This window comes from Artemia franciscana, chromosome 13 (genome assembly GCF_032884065.1).
Source record: "Artemia franciscana chromosome 13, ASM3288406v1, whole genome shotgun sequence".
In the NCBI taxonomy this organism is placed as follows: Eukaryota; Metazoa; Arthropoda; class Branchiopoda; order Anostraca; family Artemiidae; genus Artemia; species Artemia franciscana.
Window position 1 is genome coordinate 47,275,474 of NC_088875.1, and position 20,900 is coordinate 47,296,373.

The window sequence follows — 20,900 nt, forward strand, 5'->3', positions numbered from 1 at the left end:
TGAAAATTTCTTGATAGGGTCTAATGATACTCTTTACTACCATAATTAAATCTTAGACCAGAAATATTCCTGGAAATTAAGAGGGATCAGATATTAATTTTTATCTCCTTTTCGATGAGACTCAAAAAAGACCACAAAAAGTAGATTCTATTTGTGTTTACTTCTTTGTTCCTGTTACAAATTAGTGATTTCGACTAGTAAGATGACTGTCACGAGTAGTTCTTTCTCTCTCTGAGAATGGGGCTTCAAAAAACAACTTTCCTCGGTGAAGTTTATTGACTTCATTGAACAAGTTATTCAATATACTTTTTCTCGGTGAATTTGTCGGAAAAGCACGCTGTTTTCGCCTTAAAGCTCTTGATTGCTTCGAGATCTCGTTTGCTTGATTCTGTTCATATTGTTCTTTCTCCAACAACACTGGCTAATAATTTAAAAATATTATGAAAACGGATAAGCAGAGATGATATTTGTATTTCAGGTTGAACCTGGCATATTGATAAATTTGGACATAAATGTCGCTCTTTGGAGGTAAATACTAGGAAACCTTGATGTTATGAACTAGTCCTGGCTAGATTAATACCAGTCTGAGGTAGGCTACCCTGGGTAAAAAAATGTAAGCTGTATTGCTGAGGAAATGGTAAATTTATCTTTTGACACAGTAATGTAAAACGAATGAGGATAAGTTCTGAATGAAACATTTTGTTATCTTGGAAAGTAGTTGAGGTATGTTTAAAGTTAATCATTAGCCTATGATAAGATAGGCCTACCCATTGGGGTAGTCAGACAGCTAATCACTGCTTCAACAATTACATCCCTATACTGTCTCTATGCCACCTACAGATTAGATTAGGCTCAAGTTAAGAATCAACCTGGAATTTATTGTTGTGCCATGGCCTGAATTTTGGTAGAGGCATTGATGGCTGCCATCCTAGTGGATCTTAAAGAGGTTGGGCCTTTAGGAAAGGGGTGGAGTTTTTTGTGAGTTTTCAATTTATGGGTGATTGGTTCCCAAATTTTGCTAATATGAAACTCACCATTGTCTTTATTGATGGCTGGTTTATTTTTAGCAATTTCCAAAGCTTCTCTGATTTTCTGCTTTAAGAGTTGTGGGACAATAGCAATACGTTGGGCTTGGTCAAACTTAATGGAGTGGGAAGGGTTTTCAAAGATATGATGGGCCAATGCAGAGAAATTATCTTCCTCATTTAGCTTTGTCTTTTTAAGCCAGGTATCAATAGAATCAGCATGTTCTTTTAATTGGTGATGTAGAGGTCTCATGGTATGACCTATATAAGTATCACCACAGCTGCAAGGAATCTCATATACCCCTGATGGATCTGAAGTAATCTTATCCTTGCCTTTGTTCAAGAAGGAGGAAATAGTCCAGAGGGAAAAAACACCTTAAAGCCAAGCTTAGTGAGTTTAGAGCTTAAAATTTCAGTAATGCCCTTGATATAAGGAAATGACAAAAAAGGTTTATCATCTTCAATCTTAGGAGCAAAATCCTTGGTAATTCCACTCATCTTTCTCCTGGAAATAACCTTGTCAATGACTTTTTCGGGGTATCCATTGCCTATCAGAATGTCTTTTATATAATCAGGTTCAGACTTCAGCTCAAAATCAGAGGAGCACACCAGAAATGCTCTATCAACCAATGAATAGACTACAGATTTTTTGACTATAGGGTGGTTATAGGAGTCATATCTCAGATATCTATCACTGTGAGTTGGCTTTCTATACATGCTCAAATCCAACCTAGTTTCTTCTTTTGTAATGAGGACATCTAAGAAGGGTAAATTGTGGTTCTTTTCTAGTTCAATGGTGAACTTAATATCTGGGTCCTGCTGGTTAAAAATATTGAGAAAGGATCTTAATTTGTCTTGTGCCCCATTCCAAATTATGAAGCAATTGTCTACATATCTCATGTAGACATCCATAGCTGAGGTAAGCTTATTACCATCTATCATTATTATGTATAAAAGTCAGGTTGGCCTCAGAGAATATAAAACATGTTAAGAAAAAAATTCTTAGGCTATTTCATAACATGCATAACAATTGTAGGCCTAGTTAAAATGTTTTGACTACAGTTCCCCTATACTTTACCCCTGACCCCTCCTAATTTGCAAATATATAGCTATAATTTTGCATTTCCTATCCATCACTCTGATTTCAGCCTGTAAACTGAAACAACAGTGACAAAATCAAAAAACAGACAAACACATAGGCCCTAGGAAATATATAATTTGGGCTATATATTTGCAAATTAAGGGGAGGGGGCTAGGGGGTAAAGAATAATAGAATTATAGTCAAAATGTATCAACTACAGTTACTTTGCAAAGAATAAAGTAAGAATGTTTTTATTAATATGTTTCATTCTCTTTAGCCCCAATCATGGGTATACATTGTTTCTTCTCTAGGGGGGAGGGCAGCTGATTCTGTGATGAAGGGTGGGGGGCTGGGCTGAAGTCATATTGGTATTCACAAAACCATACATTGCCAGCAAGTTCTATCATACCTATGAAATCTTTATCAGTAAGTAATCACCAAAGATCATAAATCAATAATAAGCTTCAACATCAATCTTCTTGGATTAGAGCTAAATCTTTCTAAAACATTCTGGATAATTGCATCTTGTTTGACTTTTATTCTGTCAATTCCAGCTGCTTATTTCCATCTTTTTCAACCATCCTTTTATCAACTGCTTCTTCAGCCATCTGCCTTTTTAGTCATATCTAGTATAAATTTGTGGTTCTAGCAGGGCAGCTGCCCCCCCTTTCATGTGCCCATGGCTTAATTCTAGGCTTATACCTTAGATTGCTTTACAACTGAATTTGTCCTACATTTCTTAATAAGATTACTCAGATGTACTGATGGTCAATAATGGTGCTTAATCTTGGACACACATTTGAAGGTTATTATTTTTTTCTCCAAAAATGAATTCCATCCTTGAACATAGGATCTTAAAGTTAGAATAAAGTACTAAATCTCTGATATACTAAATCTAAGACAAGTGTTGAGAATCAGAATAATTATAGTTAAATAGGTAAGGCTATAGGGGTAAGTTTTGTCTAAATATAAGTAGCCTATTGAAAAATAATTGAAAAGTACCCTATTGAAAAATACACTACTTAACTGGCCTAAGTAGAAGATTAATTAGGGCTTTTGGAGTTGGTTATAAATAATACCAACTCTGACTCCAAACATTTTCAATATACTAACTCTGACTTGTGAAAGTTTAAACATAATGGCTCCAGCTATGACTCTTAGCTGTAATCTTTCTCTTTGGGTAAGTTGAAACACAAGCTTTTTCAATTCCTAGAGAAAAGTCCTGCTGTCAGATCTTCTGCTTGAATTTTCTTTGTTGTAGAAAAGGGAAATGAAAGCACTATTTCCAACTCACCATTTACCACATTACCATTTACAACTTGCCACAATTTCCAAAGCACAACTTCATTCCATTAAGCTGTGTTAAGTACCACATTAGAATTATCTATAACCTCCAATGATTTTTTTAACTCAAACAATCTATTGACCATGATATAAGTACTTACCCAGCAAGCTGGTGAATTTTCTGGTATGTTTCTAGTTTCAATTTAAAAGATAGAATTGTTTCCAAAACACTCTAAAGACTTTTGTATTTCATAATAAATTTAGAGATTTTGATAAGTTACTCAGCTGTTTTCCCAACAGTGCAAGAATTGGCAACTTCAGGATTTTTAAACAGATATATTTCTATTATACCTACATGAGAAATTTAACATCTGTAACTGGTAAAGATATTTAAAATTTAAAAAGTACATAGTTTTATCATTTTTTTTTTCTAAATATAATTTTAATAACCTTGTTAATAGCTAATATTTATTTTGTCAGTTTTGTTGACTCTAGCCTCTATGAGTTTCCATAACTCTGACTCCAAAAGGTCTTTGACTTTTACCTTAATTACCTTAAATTGCAGCTTGGAGCAATCTAAGGATTTTTCCTTGTAGAAACTCCAGGGTTGATAATACATGATACATAGTTGAATATGTACACTTGACTAGTGGTTTGATGTTGCTGATTTGAGTGCTTCCCAGTTATACTTCCATTCTTTTGTTGACCATTCATTGTCAAGATGGTTCTTAAAGCTGTTTGTGGCTTGGGCAGTAATTTGTTCCAGAGGTTGGCAACATGGTTGGTCAGAAAATGGGTGTGTTGCCACTTTGAGGAGAAATGCCTGGATAACTGCAAGTTATATCCCCTTGTACACAAGTCCTGAGACGCCAGAGGAAGGAGATCAGGAAGTGCCTTTGAATTAATAAGTTTATGAACCAGGATGGCATCACCTTGTCTTCTTTATAAACCTGAGTTGGGAGTTTCAGCTTGCATTGCCTTCTAGGGTAAGGGAGTTCATACAGTCCACTCACCATCTTAGTGGCTCTTCTCTGGACATCTAAAATTCCAAGAATTTTAACATTTTTTTTTTGAAAAAGGGGGATGCAAGGACCATACCTGTCTCAAGCCTTGGCTGAGCAATTCCTTTGTACAAAGGGCTCAGAATTTGAGGAGAATGGGAGGAAATTGTTCTTTTTATGAGCCCTAGTGATGTTTTATGAGTCCCTTGTATGAGTGCTAAATTTAAGATGCTCATCAACAATTACTCCTAGGTCATGTTCTTCCAACACTGGAGAAATGGTCTGACTCTAAAGAGAGTAAGTTGCATTGATATTCTTGTGTCCAAAGTGTAAAACATGGCATTTTGACACATTGAAAGTGAGCAGCCAAGATTTCACCCACATGCTAAGGAGATCAAGGTCTTTCTGAAGTTGGGAAGTATCCTCAAGAGTGCTAGCTGGACCAATTACCTTGGAATCATCAGCATATAGTGTCATCTTGCTTTTAAGTGCTAGAGGAGCATCATTTATGAAAATATTGAACACAGTGGGGCCAAGTACACTACCCTGTGGAACCCCACTGATAACAAGCTAAGAAGAGGAGAGGATAAGATTGCCATCTGCATTGTAAATTTGTTAGTAAATTTTTTCATTAACTCACTAATGAGATGGCTAAGAAGTAGACATAGTCTACCCAGAATCAGAATTTGATCCTGAATCTAAATATTATATTCATTTGCACCAGAAATTAACTTTACCGCCACCACCCACTCCTTAATGTTCAAACATATAACCTGAATTGTTTATAAACAATGGATTTCCAGTTATTTTGGGAAACTGTTGAATTAATTTGAAGAAAAGAGTGACTTACAGAGAATTTAGTGCACATATACAACTCAGGATATATATTTAAACATTATGGGGTGGGGAGGCTCAGTTAAAGTTAATTTCCTTTGCAAATGAATGTTATATTTTTGGATTCAGGATGAAAATCTGTTTTTAAAGGTATGTCTATTTTTTATCTATGTCATTAATGAGTTATTCAGAAAATGTAGCCTACACTTTTGTCAATCCTGGAAATTATCTGAGGAAGCTGAATGAAACTCAAGAAGTAGTACAAGGCTTAATGATCCCCTGGAAAGATATTATGAAGCACATACCTCCACCTCTCCCCCTTGAAATGGTATTGCCATTTGATAACCTTTTATAATCTTTGTGTTATAAAAGTGAAACCTTGAGAAATAGATATAGTCAACTGCTCAAATGAAGCAGAAAGAAAATGCTTTAAATCTTATACCTTTGCTAAATCCCAGTTTATAGGGTTTTAAAGATTTGGAAATCTATTTCTTATATTTAGGTAAAAAGTGGGGTGTTTGCCCACTTCTAAAGTATAACACTTCTATCTGGTTTTCTTTAAATGTAATGGATGAGCTTTGAATAGGTAAGGTACAAAGGAGGGTGTCAAGGGTGATTCCTTACCTTCAACATATTCCCCACAAATAGGAACTCTCTAGGCTTGGTATACTATCATCACATTTCAGATGGCGTTGTGGTGACTTTATCAGCATGATTTGTATTATTAAAGGCATAGACAATCTAGATTTTGATTCATTTTTCAAACACAAGCACTATCACCCAACCTGGGTACACCATTACAAACCTGTACCCTCCAAAATCAAATAAGAAAATAGGCAATGTTCATTTTCCAGTTGGGTTGTTTCACCTTGTTGTAATCAACTCATTGAGGTTGTGGAAGCTGGATATTTAAATTTTCATTAGTGGGCACACCTTTCTATTTGGGAGTTTTTGATGTTTAATTATTAAGTTAAAGTTGATCTTTTGGTTATGAGTTTTTGTTTGAGTTTGTTTTGGTCATGAGTTTTGATATATAAATAAATAATAATAAATAAATAAAAATCCTTGATATGGCTTGAAATTTTGCTCAAAATAATAAGAATTGCATTTTCAAAAACTCGAGCTAATGAAAAAGAGATTGAAAACACAAAATTAAATTGATTCTAGATACACATACAACTGTCACTTATTACAATACTTTAAGCCCTGGTAATAAGGAAAAGACAGAGATTACAGCATGATAACACTTTTCCAGTGCGTAATTCAGACCCTAGATTCATTCCCGAAAGTTTGATTCCCCTTAGCTCAGCTCTATTTTCTCAAATAGAACTTCACTCTTATCTCAGTCCTATAAGCTTATGCCTATTGCTTTGCTCTACCATAGATAATGCCTACTTTTAGACAGTTATTTTGATTAAAATATATCCTTCTTCAGCATGGACTGTGGGTTCCTAATTTTGTGTATGATGTAGGTAGGTTTAGACAGTTTTGATTAGCTGACTATATTCTTGGAAAACTTTTTTTTGTGAAAGATTAGTTTTTGATTTTGAGTTTTTTCATATTTATTAATTGTTTAATTGTTATGTTGTTTTTTAAACAAGATTCACTTTTTTGAAAGATTAATTTTTGATTTTGAGTTTTTCCAGATTTATTAGTTGTTTAAGTTAACAAAATATTGTTTTTAAAATAAAATTCACTAAGCGAAAATTCCCTTTACAGCCTAGTCTACTTAAATAAATTTATGGATCTTTACAACACTTGTCTGTGATTAGATCTATGCCAAGCCAGAGCAAGGTGCCTTGCCCAATAAACAAAACACAATTCCAGTTTGGACCAGAGATGGTAGTTCTGGAGTCAGTTCTGTGAACTACGTGACTTTTCTGGAACAAATGTGCAAGCATGTAGGATTACTTTTTATGTAAATAGCAAGCTCAGTATAAAGTTTTTTTTACACTTTTAAATCAATTGGCTATCTCACAACTTGTTATCAGGAGCAACTTGGTCATCCATGGGACAAAATTTTAGTTTGGTGCCAAAAAATGCCAAAAGACTTTGCTGGTGCCAAAGGTGCCAAAGAACTTCTAATTTTCGTTTCAATGAGCCTTCTCATCTTTTAGGACTATTGGTTCAGTACAATCACCCATAGAAAAAACAAAAAAAACACTCATCCATGATTCTTCTTCTGGGGAAAAACACGAAATTCCAGATTTTTGAGTTTGTAACCTCCACAGCAGGATTCTCTAATATACTGAATTTAATTGTATGATTTTTATTAAGATTACTGAATATGAACTCTTTGATTCTACACCATATTTTCTTATATATTCTCGAATATTAGTAGATTAATCCAGAATTACTTTTTTTTTCTTTTTCTTTCTATTTGTCTTATTTTCCCTATGGGAGAATTTTCCAGAGGGGGAGAGGGTGGCTAACTACTTTCTACTTTTCACTAGTCTTGGGTATTCAGATGGTTTAATTTAAGTTTTGATGTTATGACAAATTTAATCACACTGGAAAAATAAAAAAAGGTGTTTAGTAAAGGGCAAAGATTCCCAGAATTTGATAAAGCTATAATCTAGAAAAGACCCTCATTCCCAAGTAATTCAAAAGACACTCTGTGAACCAAGTTGAAAATTTCAAGCAGCATTAGAGAGTGAAATGGATCTCAAATTTAGACTTGGAGAAAGAGGTGGATCAAGTGATGCTATGTGTACCCAGGTCATCAAAAGAATATATCTTCAATATCTTGGCAATGGCTTTTGAGATGTTGTTGAAACTTTCAGGTACTGTTTAGGAGAGGAAGGGGGAGAGTGGAAGAAGGGTACTTTAAATCCTTTTTTGGGGGAAGGAGAGTTTCTGCCTCCACCAACACGTTTTTGCACTAAAATCTCCTTTGGAACGTGTAATCTATTCATAGTTAAGTAGTAAGTTAATTTAAAAGACACCATGTATTTTCAGGTTATAAAAATTTTGCATATGTAAGATTTTGCATATGTAACATTCATTTTGAGCTCGTAACAGGGCTTTAAAAGGTAAATTATTATGGTTCTTAGACTGTCATGTAAAGTTGAAAAGTTGGTTAAAAAGTAATTAGATATAAAAATTAGCTTTTGAATGTGCCCTTGAAAAGCTCTTTGTGATGTTTCAGTGCCCTGTTAACAACAGAGACATAAAAAGCAGAAAAAAAAGAAAAAAGAAAAATAGATCAGTGCTACCCATGCAAAATTTTATTTTTGCAAAAAAAAAATTTATTTGGAAATTTTTCCTTGTTGTTCAAGGTGGGGACTGTAAGTTTCCTGCTGAGTGTATTCAACAGTAGTGATTTCAATGATGTATTTTTTGTGATGCTGTTTTTAAGGGAGATCAGACTCTTCTTAAAAATTCCTACAAATTTGTTTGCAAAACAACGTTTTGCTATTAGGATCTATTGAAATAATAGTTACCATTCCAGAATGAGCTACTAATGGCAAAATTTTTCCCTCTTTTGACAGTTTTCTTTTGGAAATGCATTTTTAAACTTTTGGCTACTTAACAAATTGTAGTTAGGAGCAACCAGGCTCAATAGTAACCAAAACTCTAAACAACAGAATTTTAATACCAATAGTTGCATGAAATGAATCACATTTTAATGCGGATTTTAAATATATAAGTTTCATCAAGTTTAGTCTTACCCATCAAAAGTTACGAGCCTGAGAAAATTTGCCTTGTTTTAGGAAATAGGGGTAAACGCCCCTAAAAGTCATGGCATCTTAACAAAAATCGCCCCATCAGATTCGGCGTATCAGAGAGCTCTACTGTTAAAGTTTCAAGCTCCTATCTTCAAAAATGTGGAATTTTGTATTTTTTGCCAGAAGCCAGATCATGGATGCGTTTTTTTTTCTCGGGGCAATAGTATTGACCAAGTGGTCCTAAAATGTTGCAAGAGGGCTCGTTCTAAGGGAAATAAAAGCTCTAGTGCCCTTTTTAAGTGACCAAAAAAATTGGAGGGCACCTAGGCCCCCTCCCACGCGCATTTTTCCCCAGAGTCACCGGATCAAAATTTGAGATAGCCATTCTGTTCAGCTTAGCCGAAAACCTAATAATTATGTCTTTGGGGACCACTTAATCCCCCACAGTTCCCAGGGGAGGGGCTACAAGTTACAAACTTTGACCTTTGTTTACATATAGTAATGGTTATTATGAAGTGTACAGATGTTTTCAGGGGGACTTTTTCACATTGGGGTGGGAGTGGGTCGAGGGAGGGGTTTTGTGGGAGAATCTTTCCATGGAGGAATTTACCACGAGGGAAGAGAATTTCCATGAAGGGGGTGCAGGAATTCCTAGCATTATTCAAAAAAAAAATTAGAAACTAAATAAAAAAGATTCACCTGGATGTAATGAGTAGAATTAAAACTTCAAACGAACAGAAAATATTACGTTTATAAGGGGGTTCGTCTCCTCCACAATACCTTGCTCTTTATGCTAAAGTATTTTCAGTAATTTCAACTATTTATTTGACGGCCTTTGTGATTATTATTATTATTATTATTATTATTAAGTTTATTATTATTAATATTAAATAGAAGACAATACAAAATACAATTCAAAATCGAATTACAATACACATAATTCCCCTCGAAAGGCTCCATGGCCAGGGATACAAGGGGGATAAGAAAAAAAATATTATACTAGCAATAAATTCAATATAGGCAATCACATATAGCAGTTTACAGGCAACATATTTATGGGGGATACAATATAAGCAACAACTAGAAGGAGAAAAAAAAAAAAAAAAAAAAAACATACAGAACATACCTGAGGCCTGGGAGTAAAGTGCAGAGATTCAGGGATCATTCTTAAAGATTCAGTATAAAATTCAAGCTTTAGTGTAAAGAACAAGGTATTGACGAGGGAGCAAAGTCCCTCATATACATAATAAAACACACAAATATAGAAGTTCGTTACGTAAGTTAATTCGCAAGGTACGTATGTTTATTACTTACAAAAACGTTGGTACAAAAAAAGAATCTAGTTGCATTTTTAAGTAGCCAAACAGTGGAGGGCAATTAGGCCTCCTCCACCACCCCTTTTTTTTCAAAATCATCTGACCAAAACTATGAGAAAGCCATTTAGCAAACAAAAAATAATATGCCAATTTTGTTTTTAATGTTCATGTGCGGTGAGCCGAAATCAAGACATGTATTAATTCAAAAACTTTCAGAAATTAAATAAAAAAACAAGTTTTTTTTAACTGCAAATAAGGAGCAGCATTAAAACTTAAAACGAACAGAAATTACACCATATATGAAAGGCGTTGTCCCCTTTGCGCTAAAGTTTTTTTTTATTAATTTAAAAAGTAGAGTTCTGACAGAGTCAAACTTTAGCGTAAAGAGCGAGGCGTTGCAGAGGGGATAACCCCTATCATATACGAAAATAATTTCTGTTCGTTTTAAGTTTTAATGCTGCTCCTTACTTGCAGTTAAAAAAAACTCGTTTTTTTATTTAATAACCATAAAGATCAGTCAGTAGGCTCTGGATACTCACAAGAGAACTTACATTTTATTTTAACAGGTATTTTTATGTGTTTTAACGTTTATTTTAAGCAACTATATCTCATTGTAGATGTTGTGTTGAGTCCATAGGCACTATTAAAAGTGATCAGTTTTATCTTTAGTCTTGTAGGTATACCTGTTTTGTGTTGGATCAAGTTGGAATATTCATTAAAGGATTTATCTCTTTTTTGGTAATGGAGCAAGGGGACTTGGAATTTTAGGGGAAGGGTACCAGCTTTTTTTCTTCTTATAAAGCTGTGCATATGGATTGTGTTCTTTTTTTCTTTTTATGGCTGTCATCCAAGAGGCTTCCTCACTACTGTTTTCGTAATAGTTTTGATAGTTCTGATAATGAAAGCTCCAGTATTTAACAATTATCATCTTTATGAAAAAAAGACAAATCCATACCAGAAAAGGGAAACTGATGAACATATAGTGGGTTGAATGTAAATCTAAGTTATACCCAAAAAAAATCATATAATACATGTTAAATAAATTATTATAATTCAATATATATTGAATTACGGAATCCAATTTGCTGTAATTCCGTATGCAACCTTTAAGAAATAAGAGTTATTTATTTCAAAAAATTCTTATGACAAGCCCCGAAGGATCAGATACACATTTGGAGTCATACACCCCCCCCTGCCCCCCAAACAAAATCGAAAAAGCACAACAACTTAATCTGGCAAAACAATGCCAAAAACAATAATATCGGAATGACAAACCATTCATTAGTAAAAAATATTAAGCTGCAAAATGTCAGAAAGTTAAAAAGGCAAAAGCTGAAAAAACTAAAAAAAAAGATGGGAAAAAATATGCTAAGAAAATGTTTAAAAGAGAACATATAAAAAGAAGGAGGGAAGAAAAGAATCAAACGAACATAAAACGTGACTATCACCAGTACTGAATTAAAAAAAGAAGAGGAAATGACCAGTTTATTTTACCAGTAATGAAGAGGACAAAGTTTTTTCCATACATGGAGGTAGAGCAACAGGTGGGGGACAAAATGGGTAAGGGTTCAGAAACAGTACATGGCAGGCAGTGTCTAGATGGGGAGTGTCTTTTGGGGAAAATGTTTTCTGTGCAAGGGTTTTTTAATACATTTTTGGCAAAACAGAGGCAGAACGTTCATCTCCTGTGCTCAAGTCTTTCCAGCTTGGCCTTTTTTTGAAGGAGCGAGTATGGTATCCTAGCTTCTTCGAAAATTATTCCCAGGTAATCTTTTTTGAATGGATTCAGTTTTTTTTTATTCATTATGGGAGATGCCAGGATGTCAAACTTAATGAATGTCTTGAAGATTTGAGACTTTAAGGTGCCATTGCTAAAAATTTTTTTGCAAAGTCAAAAAAGTTTGCTTTTTTCAAAGTCAAAAAGTTTTGCAAAGTCAAATAAGTATTTTTGCTTTTTGATGTTTTTTTTTCCAGCAGAGCTACATGCAAACAATGCTTATAGATTCTATTAATACTCTCTTTGCAGTGTACCAAAACTGAAGGAACTGCTTTTTCAGAAGACAGAAGTTCCTGTTGATAAGCAAGTGCTCCTCATAAGTGGAGGCATTGCACTTGATAGAAATGAGAAAGTTTGCACATATACAGATGCAGGAGGTGCTGATGAAGCTAGTCCCATCTTTTTGTTTTCAACCTTGACAGTGGATGGATCAACTCAGCAACAGTGCTTACCATCTGAATTCTCAAATGGTAAGATAAAAAGCAATGTCTTTAGCCCTAAAATAATAGAGTTCACCACACACATGCATATACACAGGGAATTGGTTAAGGATCAGAAAGCTTCTCAACAGAAAGGATGTTTTAGGGAAGGTCATGACACTGAACATGCACTGAACATGAGGAAGTTTGCACATATACAGATGCAGGAGGTGCTGATGAAGCTAGGCCCATCTTTTTGTTTTCGACCTTGACAGTGGATGGATCAACTCAGCAGCAGTGCTTACCATCTGAATTCTCAAATGGTAAGATAAACAGCAATGTCTTTAGCCTTAAAATAATAGAGTTCACCACACATATGTATGCACACAGGAATTGGTTAAGGATGAGAAAAGTTCTCAACAGAAAAGACGTTTTAGGGAAGGTCATAACACTGAACATGCATTGAACATTGGAAAGTTTGCACATATAAAGATGCAGGAGGTGCCGATGAAGCTAGCCCCATCTTTTTGTTTTCAACCTTGACAGTGAATGGATCAACTCAGCAACAGTGCTTACCATCTGAATTCTCAAATGGTAAGATAAACAGCAATGTCTTTAGCCTTAAAATAATAGATTTCACTATATACATGAATGTACACAGGGAATAGAGAGCTGCCTCCTCCTCCTCCTCCCCATGAAAGATTATTCCAAAAGACCTCTTGCAAACATGGTGGCCTATTATGGTTTTTCTTTGTGATTTTGGCTCTCTGAGTCCCTTAGGATTATATTGGTGTGAAACTGTGACTGCAATGACTTTAAGCTTGAAAATTTGGTACAATCTACTAAGTTATTTCTCTGAGTTTTGTCCAGTCAAATGTGTTTTAATCAAAGCACATGTTTTTTTGAAAAGGAAATAATTTCATCATTGGTGTTAGCGGGTAAATTATCCTCCCTTCTGTTATTTGTATAGGAAGGATATTTCACTGAGTTAGAAAATCTAGACCCAATAATGTATTTTTTGAGGCTTTTCTTGGCTTTTCTTTTCCTTATATTATCTTAAATTTTTTTTATTTATTTAAGGATGAGAAAAGTTATTTAGTTAAGGATGAGAAAAGTTTTTGTAAAATACTTATGGATTTTTCTGTATACCCAAAACTCTCATGTAGCTTACACTTCAAGTTAGATTTTTTTTTTTAATTGGTGGAAATTAATGCAGTTTTGTTTGCTAAAAAAATCAGAACTTTATTTTATTAAGCCTTTTGTGTTTGTTTTAGTCGCTATATAACTAATGGGAAAGTTTGGTTTTTAGCAAACACATAACCCAGAATGCTACTGGTTAGACATACTTGCAAAGAGTTGAGGTAAGGTGTGGGTGGGAAGTGGGAGAGACTCCCCAGAAAACTTAGATTTGTGGCCTATGGGATAATTTTGTTTCTCGTTTTGGCTCTGTCTCCTCTAGGAAACAGCATCTAATCCCCCTTAAGGGATGAAACTATTGCACCCATTTATCTTTGGTAAATATTTTTTATTTGACATGTGGGTGTTTTTGGGAAACATGCTCTGAATTATGTAGAACAAGCTTACATTAAAAAAAAAGATATTGACTATAGGTATTAGTACAGAAAGGTTAACCCAAGGGGAGGGGGGGGGGGTGAAGAGTGAAAGAAAGAAATACAATTTTTAATTAAAAAGACCTTCATATACTGTTCTGGTTCTTTTTATTTACAAACTAAATTCAACTACAAAAAAGGTATGACTGGCTGACAGTCTGGCTTGCATTACCAGGGAACCAATAACAAATAAAAATAAAATATTATATTACCCTAATTACACACACTCACACTCTTTTATAAATAAATAAAAAGAAAAAAATATATTAGTTACCAAGCATCATCCCAAGCCAGCAGCTAAATGAAGAACCTACCATAACCAAAGGTTAGTAAAAGAGTTTTTAATAGCCCCCCACAGTGTACCAACATGAAGACCAAGATTAAGACCCAACCCATCCACATTCCAAAGTTCGATTATGCAGTGCCTGAGTGAGAACCTTGATCTTTCAGTGCACGCTTGGGGCACAGCATACTTAGAACATCCCTTCGGTCCATAATCATGCTCACGTTGGTTAAATAGTTCCATAGCATAAAAATTGTTTGGTAGAATTTTGGCAAAATACATAATACAAAACATCATTCCATGATAAAGGAAAATTGGGGGACAGTAATTCAGATAGGGATGGACTAGGGCAAAATATACCAATCTCATTGCATGAAAAGGTAGAATAAATTTTAAATGCTGCAATATTCTAACATTCCTTCCCAACTTCATCCGTTATTTAGTAATGTCTTCCTTCCAACTCATATTCTGATCAACTAGCAAACCTAAATTTCATAATAGAAACAGGCTCTAAATAAGTAGATTCATCAATGGTTAGTCCACTAAGTTCAGGTAGTGACTGGCCACTACCTGAACTTAGTAGATATGAACTAAGTACTTAGTAGATGTACTTAGTAGATGATCTACTACTTAGTAGATGAACTAAGTAGATTCATCAATGGTTAGTCCACTAAGTTCAGGTAGTGAATGGCCACTACCTGAACTTAGTAGATATGAACTAAGTACTTAGTAGATGATCTACTACTTATTAGATGAACTAAGTAGATTCATCAATGGTTAGTCCACTAAGTTCAGGTAATGACTGGCCACTACCTGAACTTAGTAGATGATCTACTACTTAGTAGATGAACTAAGTAGATTCATCAATGGTTAGTCCACTAAGTTCAGGTAGTTACTGGCCACTACCTGAACTTAGTAGATATGAACTAAGTACTTAGTAGATGAACTAAGTAGATTCATCAACTGTTAGTCCACTAAGTTCAGGTATTGAATGGCCACTACCTGAACCTAGTAGATATGAAATAAGTACTTAGTAGATGAACTGAGTAGATGATCTACTACTTAGTAGATTAACTAAGTAGATTCATCAATGGTTAGTCCACTAAGTTCAGGTAGTGACTGGCCACTACCTGAACTTAGTAGATATGACCTAAGTACTTAGTAGATGAACTAAGTAGATTCATCAATGGTTAGTCCACTAAGTTCAGGTATTGAATGGCCACTACCTGAACCTAGTAGATATGAAATAAGTACTTAGTAGATGAACTAAGTAGATTCATCAATGGTTAGTCCACTAAGTTCAGGTAGTGACTGGCTAGTACAAGAGAAAATCATTTACTCGGTTTTTGATATATTAACAGTTAATTTCCATTAAACCAAGTTTCTAGCCTCTCGAAATCTGCCATCATAGTCTTTTTAAGTGACATTTCATCAGCAATGAAACTGTGCAGGCCGTATTTTTAGCGGGTAGGACTTTTAGCCCAAGATCTTCCAGCACCCTGTTGATGTCGTTACCATAAATAAGAAAGAGTCGGGGTCCAAGCATGGAACCCCGAGGAACACCGACTTGACCAGTGATACTAAGTAGTGTAGAAATAGTATTTCCACCATATGCATACTGACTGCACCCATTTGAATATGATTCATTCAGAGAGTTTGTAGGTCCATGTATACCATGTTATCCAGTTTACCAAGAAAAATTGCATGACAAATAGTACTGAATGCCTTTTTTTATATTGATAAATATAGTAGTCAGAATTTCATTTTTATCCAAAGTGCTGTGTGTAAACTGTGTGAGGGGCAGAATTGCATGTTCAGTGTTATGACCTTCCCTAATTTTTTTTTTTTTTCGGTTGAGAAGTTTTCCAGGTCATGTTTTTCAGGGGGAAGGTGCTTGTGACCCCTTGAAGGGGGGGGGGGGGAGTTAGTTCGCTTGAAACTTTTTTAGTTGCGTGTTTTTGCAAGCCATGTTTTAAAAAGAATTATCTGTGCTATTTGGGTGCTGAACCCCACCTCTTCTCAGTGAAATGAAATCTTTTCTGGAGGAATAGGTGGCGTTGCGTATTTCAAATTCAGATCATTTTTATTAAAAAAAAAAAAGAATTCTCAAAACCAGGAACATGCTAAAACTCGTTTTTTTTCATAATACATGAAGAAAAAGACAAACAAATCTATTCATTCAATTTAATATTAAATTCACACAAGCTAAAGAACAAAAATGCACAACATAATTACGTTTGTACTTAGGGATTATAACATTGTACACAATCAGAAACAAAACTTTGTTCAGACTTAACACATCACAAGAGAATCAGCTCTGGTTTGGAAGTAGGTGTTGCCACTTGACAAGGGGGTCCCATATTTGGCGAATAGGGTTGTTGGAAAGGGATATTCTAAAGTTTATAGCTTCAAGATAAGCTTTGAAGCATAAAATCCCTAAGCAACCTCAGATAAGGAAACTTAGGCTCCCTATATGCAATAGACCCTAAACTAAATCCTCTATGACATGCAACTGTTTGTAATGACAGAAACAAGGTCAGGATTTGGGGAAGAGATCCCTTCTCCACCCTTAAAGTTCAGAAAAGAATAAAATAAATGGTTTGGATTATATAATGGTTATATACAAACTGTTAGAATAGTTGTCTCCCCACCCGAAAATGAATGGGACCCCTGAAATGGATTCTTAGTCCCTGTTCTTTATGACCTAATCTTGAACTCTTAGCTTGGAAAATAGCCAGAGAGAATGCTGGTTATTGATTGCCTTTTTTACACTCATTCCCCAACAACTCTTAATATTGCTGCAGAATATCCAGAATAAGGCTAAAACCATAGTGGGGTTAAACATAACCCTGTGAAAGACAAGTAATAACTTCAAATGTAGGGTTTGCTTCTAAATTCCTTCTACGTGTCATTTTGCTTGCCACATTTTAGGCCGTAATTTTTTGGGGACAGAAAGATATTTTGGATCAATACAACACCAAAATGGAGTAACTGTAATATCAAAATACATTTCTCATATAGCTCGCAATCAGACTCCTGAAACACAAGGGCTGTTCCATTTGAATGAGAAGCGTAAAGAGTGAGGGATAAGATTTCCTCCTTTGCGGAATAATTTATTTTAGTTTTAATGATGCTCCTTACTTCCTGCTGGAAAACCTTGCTTATTTTGCTGATACAAATCTTGAATATTTTTAAAGCGACATTTCTTATATGTTTTCTCATATACATATGAATATATTTCTCATATACATATAATCAGCTTTATTTTATCAGAGAATTGCAGATGTACTTTTACAGCAAAATTTTGCACTTCTCTCCATAAAAATACCATATTTTGTATAGACCCATTTAGTAAATCTGTTATGACGCACCAATAAGGTTAATTGATTGGTTTCCAGTGATATTCAACATCACTGATTTGATATCCATAATTTACTTATTTATTTCACTCAGGTAATGGCCCTTATGAGGAAATTCCCGCCAGATTCCTCAGACGCTGCGAATATAATAACCTGTGTCAATTATGGTTCAAGCCTATTTATTTTATACTTGGATAATATGATAGACTTTGATTTAGTTCATGATTCTATTTAAATTCTGACCTGTGCGAGAATGTTCAGAAAAGAGAAGCCCTACTAGAATGCACAGAACCCATAAAAAGAGTATGTGTCTATTATGGCCTGTATGAAATCTTGGCCTGTATGAAAGATTCTGAAAACTGAAGTTTTCCCAGGCTCCTATACTTTAAAAAAGGTGTATGTGGCTGTTATGGTTCAAGGCTTTTTAGTCTCAGATTCACACTAATGTGATAGTATTGATTTGCTTATTTGTTTATTTTAGATCTTGGCCTGTATGAGGAAATTCAGAAAAGTGAAGTCCTACCAGATTCCATAGAGGCCATAAATGTAAGATGCCGAGTTGCTCAGAAAATACATGATCATTGTTGTGACATTTTGCAGTCAATTGAAAGGCTTGTCAAAGATCAGCTGCTACAGCAACAAGGTTTTTACTTTTAAGTTCCCACTAATGTGATGCTTCAATTTATTTATTTCAGGTTCTGGCCTGTATGAGGAGCTTCAGAAAAGTAAAATCCTGTCAGATTCCACAAAGGCCATATTATGAGAATATTTAACTTTTAATTTTTATTCTGTTGTTTTTACAAAGGGAAGTCTGTTTATCACTTCTACATTTTGACTGTAGAAATGCCTAAAGTAATTTAGAACATGTACAAATGTGGGATTTCAGGCCCCTCTAAAAAAAAAAAATTAATGGGCACTGTTTTCAGGGGCGATTTTGATTTGCAAATCATTGTCTTGTAAAGGTTAATCTTCTGCGTAAAGGCTAGGAGTAGCTGGGATGGGAGATCCTCTGTCATTTATATTACACGGAATGGAATATTAGAAATTAACACAGATTAAACCAAAAAAACAAATGAAAGTAAAGATCTACATTAAAACTCAAAACTAATAAAAAATCAGGTTTCTTGGCACAAGCATTGTGAAACCTGCAGTATGACCTCGATGAAATGCATCAAGCTAGTAAGTCTTCATGCTTAGTTATTCAAGGCATCCCACAAATAATGGACTAGACTTGATAATAAACAGACTAGGTCTACGATCGGTGTCCGAGTCAGACATTGTGGGTGTTAATACTGCGGGAAAGACCAGTCAGATTTAAAAGCCCAACAGTTGGAAAATTCACCAGGAAAATTGGAACAGGCTGAAAGGATTACAATGTTTTGTAAGTGAAAGTATAACTTATCGTAGACAGGAAGTTCTAAAGGCTGCTAGGGATGTAGTGGGTATGAAAAATGCTTGGTCAATGCAGGGCTGTATCTTTGCAAAGTCTGTTGATCAAGTAGTTAGAATCATGGACCTACCAGAAGTTATCTCGCTGACCCGTCTTCAAGAAGCCAGGCTTCCGGCCAGCATACAGGATAGTGACTAAACTGTTTGATACTTTACTTTCCATAGTAAACGAAAGTAATCTTTGTTTTGATGTGATATCTCTGACTGAGACTGAAATTTTATCTTTGAATTTGTATTATTCATTAGGAGGTTATTTTTTTTTTAATATAAAAATAGAACGCAGATACGGAAAGGTGGATTAGGAATTTATGTGCGGGATGGTATATTCTGTAACTGTAGAAGATACATTAGGTGTCTGGGTTGAAGGTCGGTTTGAGTCTTTTGTTGTTGATGTAAAAAAAAAAAAAAATGATGTCGAAATTTTGATTGCTGTTATTTACAGGATACCTAGTTCTAACGCATCTGAAAGTCTCAGCATTTTGAGAATCTTTGTCAGGATGCTAATGGGAGATTCTACCCATAATTTGTTGGAGCATGGAAATTGTATGAATACGGAATTTTTAACAACTATACTATCCTTTAGTTTTTTCCCGTCAATTAGCATCCCCACACAAATCACAGAATGCACGGCGACGCTTATTAATAACATATCAATTAGTAAAGATGTTTTGACAGGCTGAAATTATTAAATGTGCTAATTGCGTCAGGTTTGGACCATCTGCTTGCATTTGTAGTGGTGTTGTTTAGTGATTTATCATCGTATCCAAATGACCAGCGTAAAATTAAAGATAAAATATTTGTTTTCAATGAACCAAATTTAAATCAACTAAAATATCGTTTAGGAAAATTTGAATAGAGCTATGCTTTGAGTCAGAATGACCCTGAAGTAAGTTATGTTTTGTTTTTTGATAAGATTCGTGAAGCAATGCATGAGTGTTGTGAGATTGAAGGGCCACATGAGAATAGATGTAGAAAGAAAAATAATTTCAAACCTCCGTGGTTAACAAAGGAATTACAAAACATGATAAAATTAAGAAACAAGCTTTATAGTAGAATGTTGAAAAAATCTGTCGAATGAAAATCAAGATATTTATGTTAGTTATCGAAATGTTGTCAATAAGAAAAAACAAGATGCTAAGAAGAATTATTTTTTAAACATTTTTAAAACAACTTATTTTTAAAACATACTTAAAACAATATATTTTTTAAAAAACTTTTACAGTTTTTCCATAGTTATACATCTAGTTGTTCTAATAGTGCCATTTTTTAACTTTTGAACTTGCGAAGAATTATGTATCTTCAACGTGGAATTTTGAGGCCAAATAAACATAATGATCCCTAAGGAGGTAGTTAACCCGAATTGGGACAGAATAGGAAATGATCAATCTGTTGCTGATAGTTTTTGTAAATTTTTGACTGAGATTGGTCAAAATATTTCGTCCCTATTTGATGATATTAATATAGAAGATGAAAGTCAAATTTCCTCAAATTCTGATAATGATGGTAGTATTTTTGTTTTTGAACCGGTTTCCGCAAATGATTTGAACAAGATAGTGAATTCTTTGGGACCATCAGAAACTCCTGGAACTGATCACATGCCAAAACGAGCTCTGAAACATGTTTTGCTGGTGTTCTAAATGTTTTAAATCAACTTTTCTTTTCAAAAAGGAATTAGTGCAAAACATCTAAAGAAAAGGCATATTATACCTTTGTATAAGTATGAAAATAAGGGAGACATAAATAATTACCGCTCTATCTCAATTTTACCGGTTATTTGGAAGTTATATGAAAAAA

At 34.5% G+C, this 20,900-nt stretch overlaps 1 protein-coding gene across 3 annotated transcripts in view; it reads left to right on the forward strand.

The window, feature by feature from the left end:
- Positions 1–419: 419 nt before the first annotated feature.
- Positions 420–20,900, forward strand: part of LOC136035019 (RB1-inducible coiled-coil protein 1-like) — a 99,527-nt gene continuing 79,046 nt past the window's right edge. Inside the window, exons 1-3 of one of the 3 annotated variants that reach the window (XM_065716602.1) lie at positions 420–528; positions 12,236–12,456; positions 18,139–18,300. In XM_065716602.1, coding sequence (XP_065572674.1) covers positions 461–528; positions 12,236–12,456; positions 18,139–18,300 — 451 coding nt within the window. In that variant the 5' untranslated portion in view covers positions 420–460. Of the gene's footprint in view, positions 529–12,235; positions 12,457–12,858; positions 13,000–18,138; positions 18,301–20,900 lie in introns of those variants that run through there. The other 2 variants (XM_065716603.1, XM_065716604.1) reach the window with 2 other exon arrangements.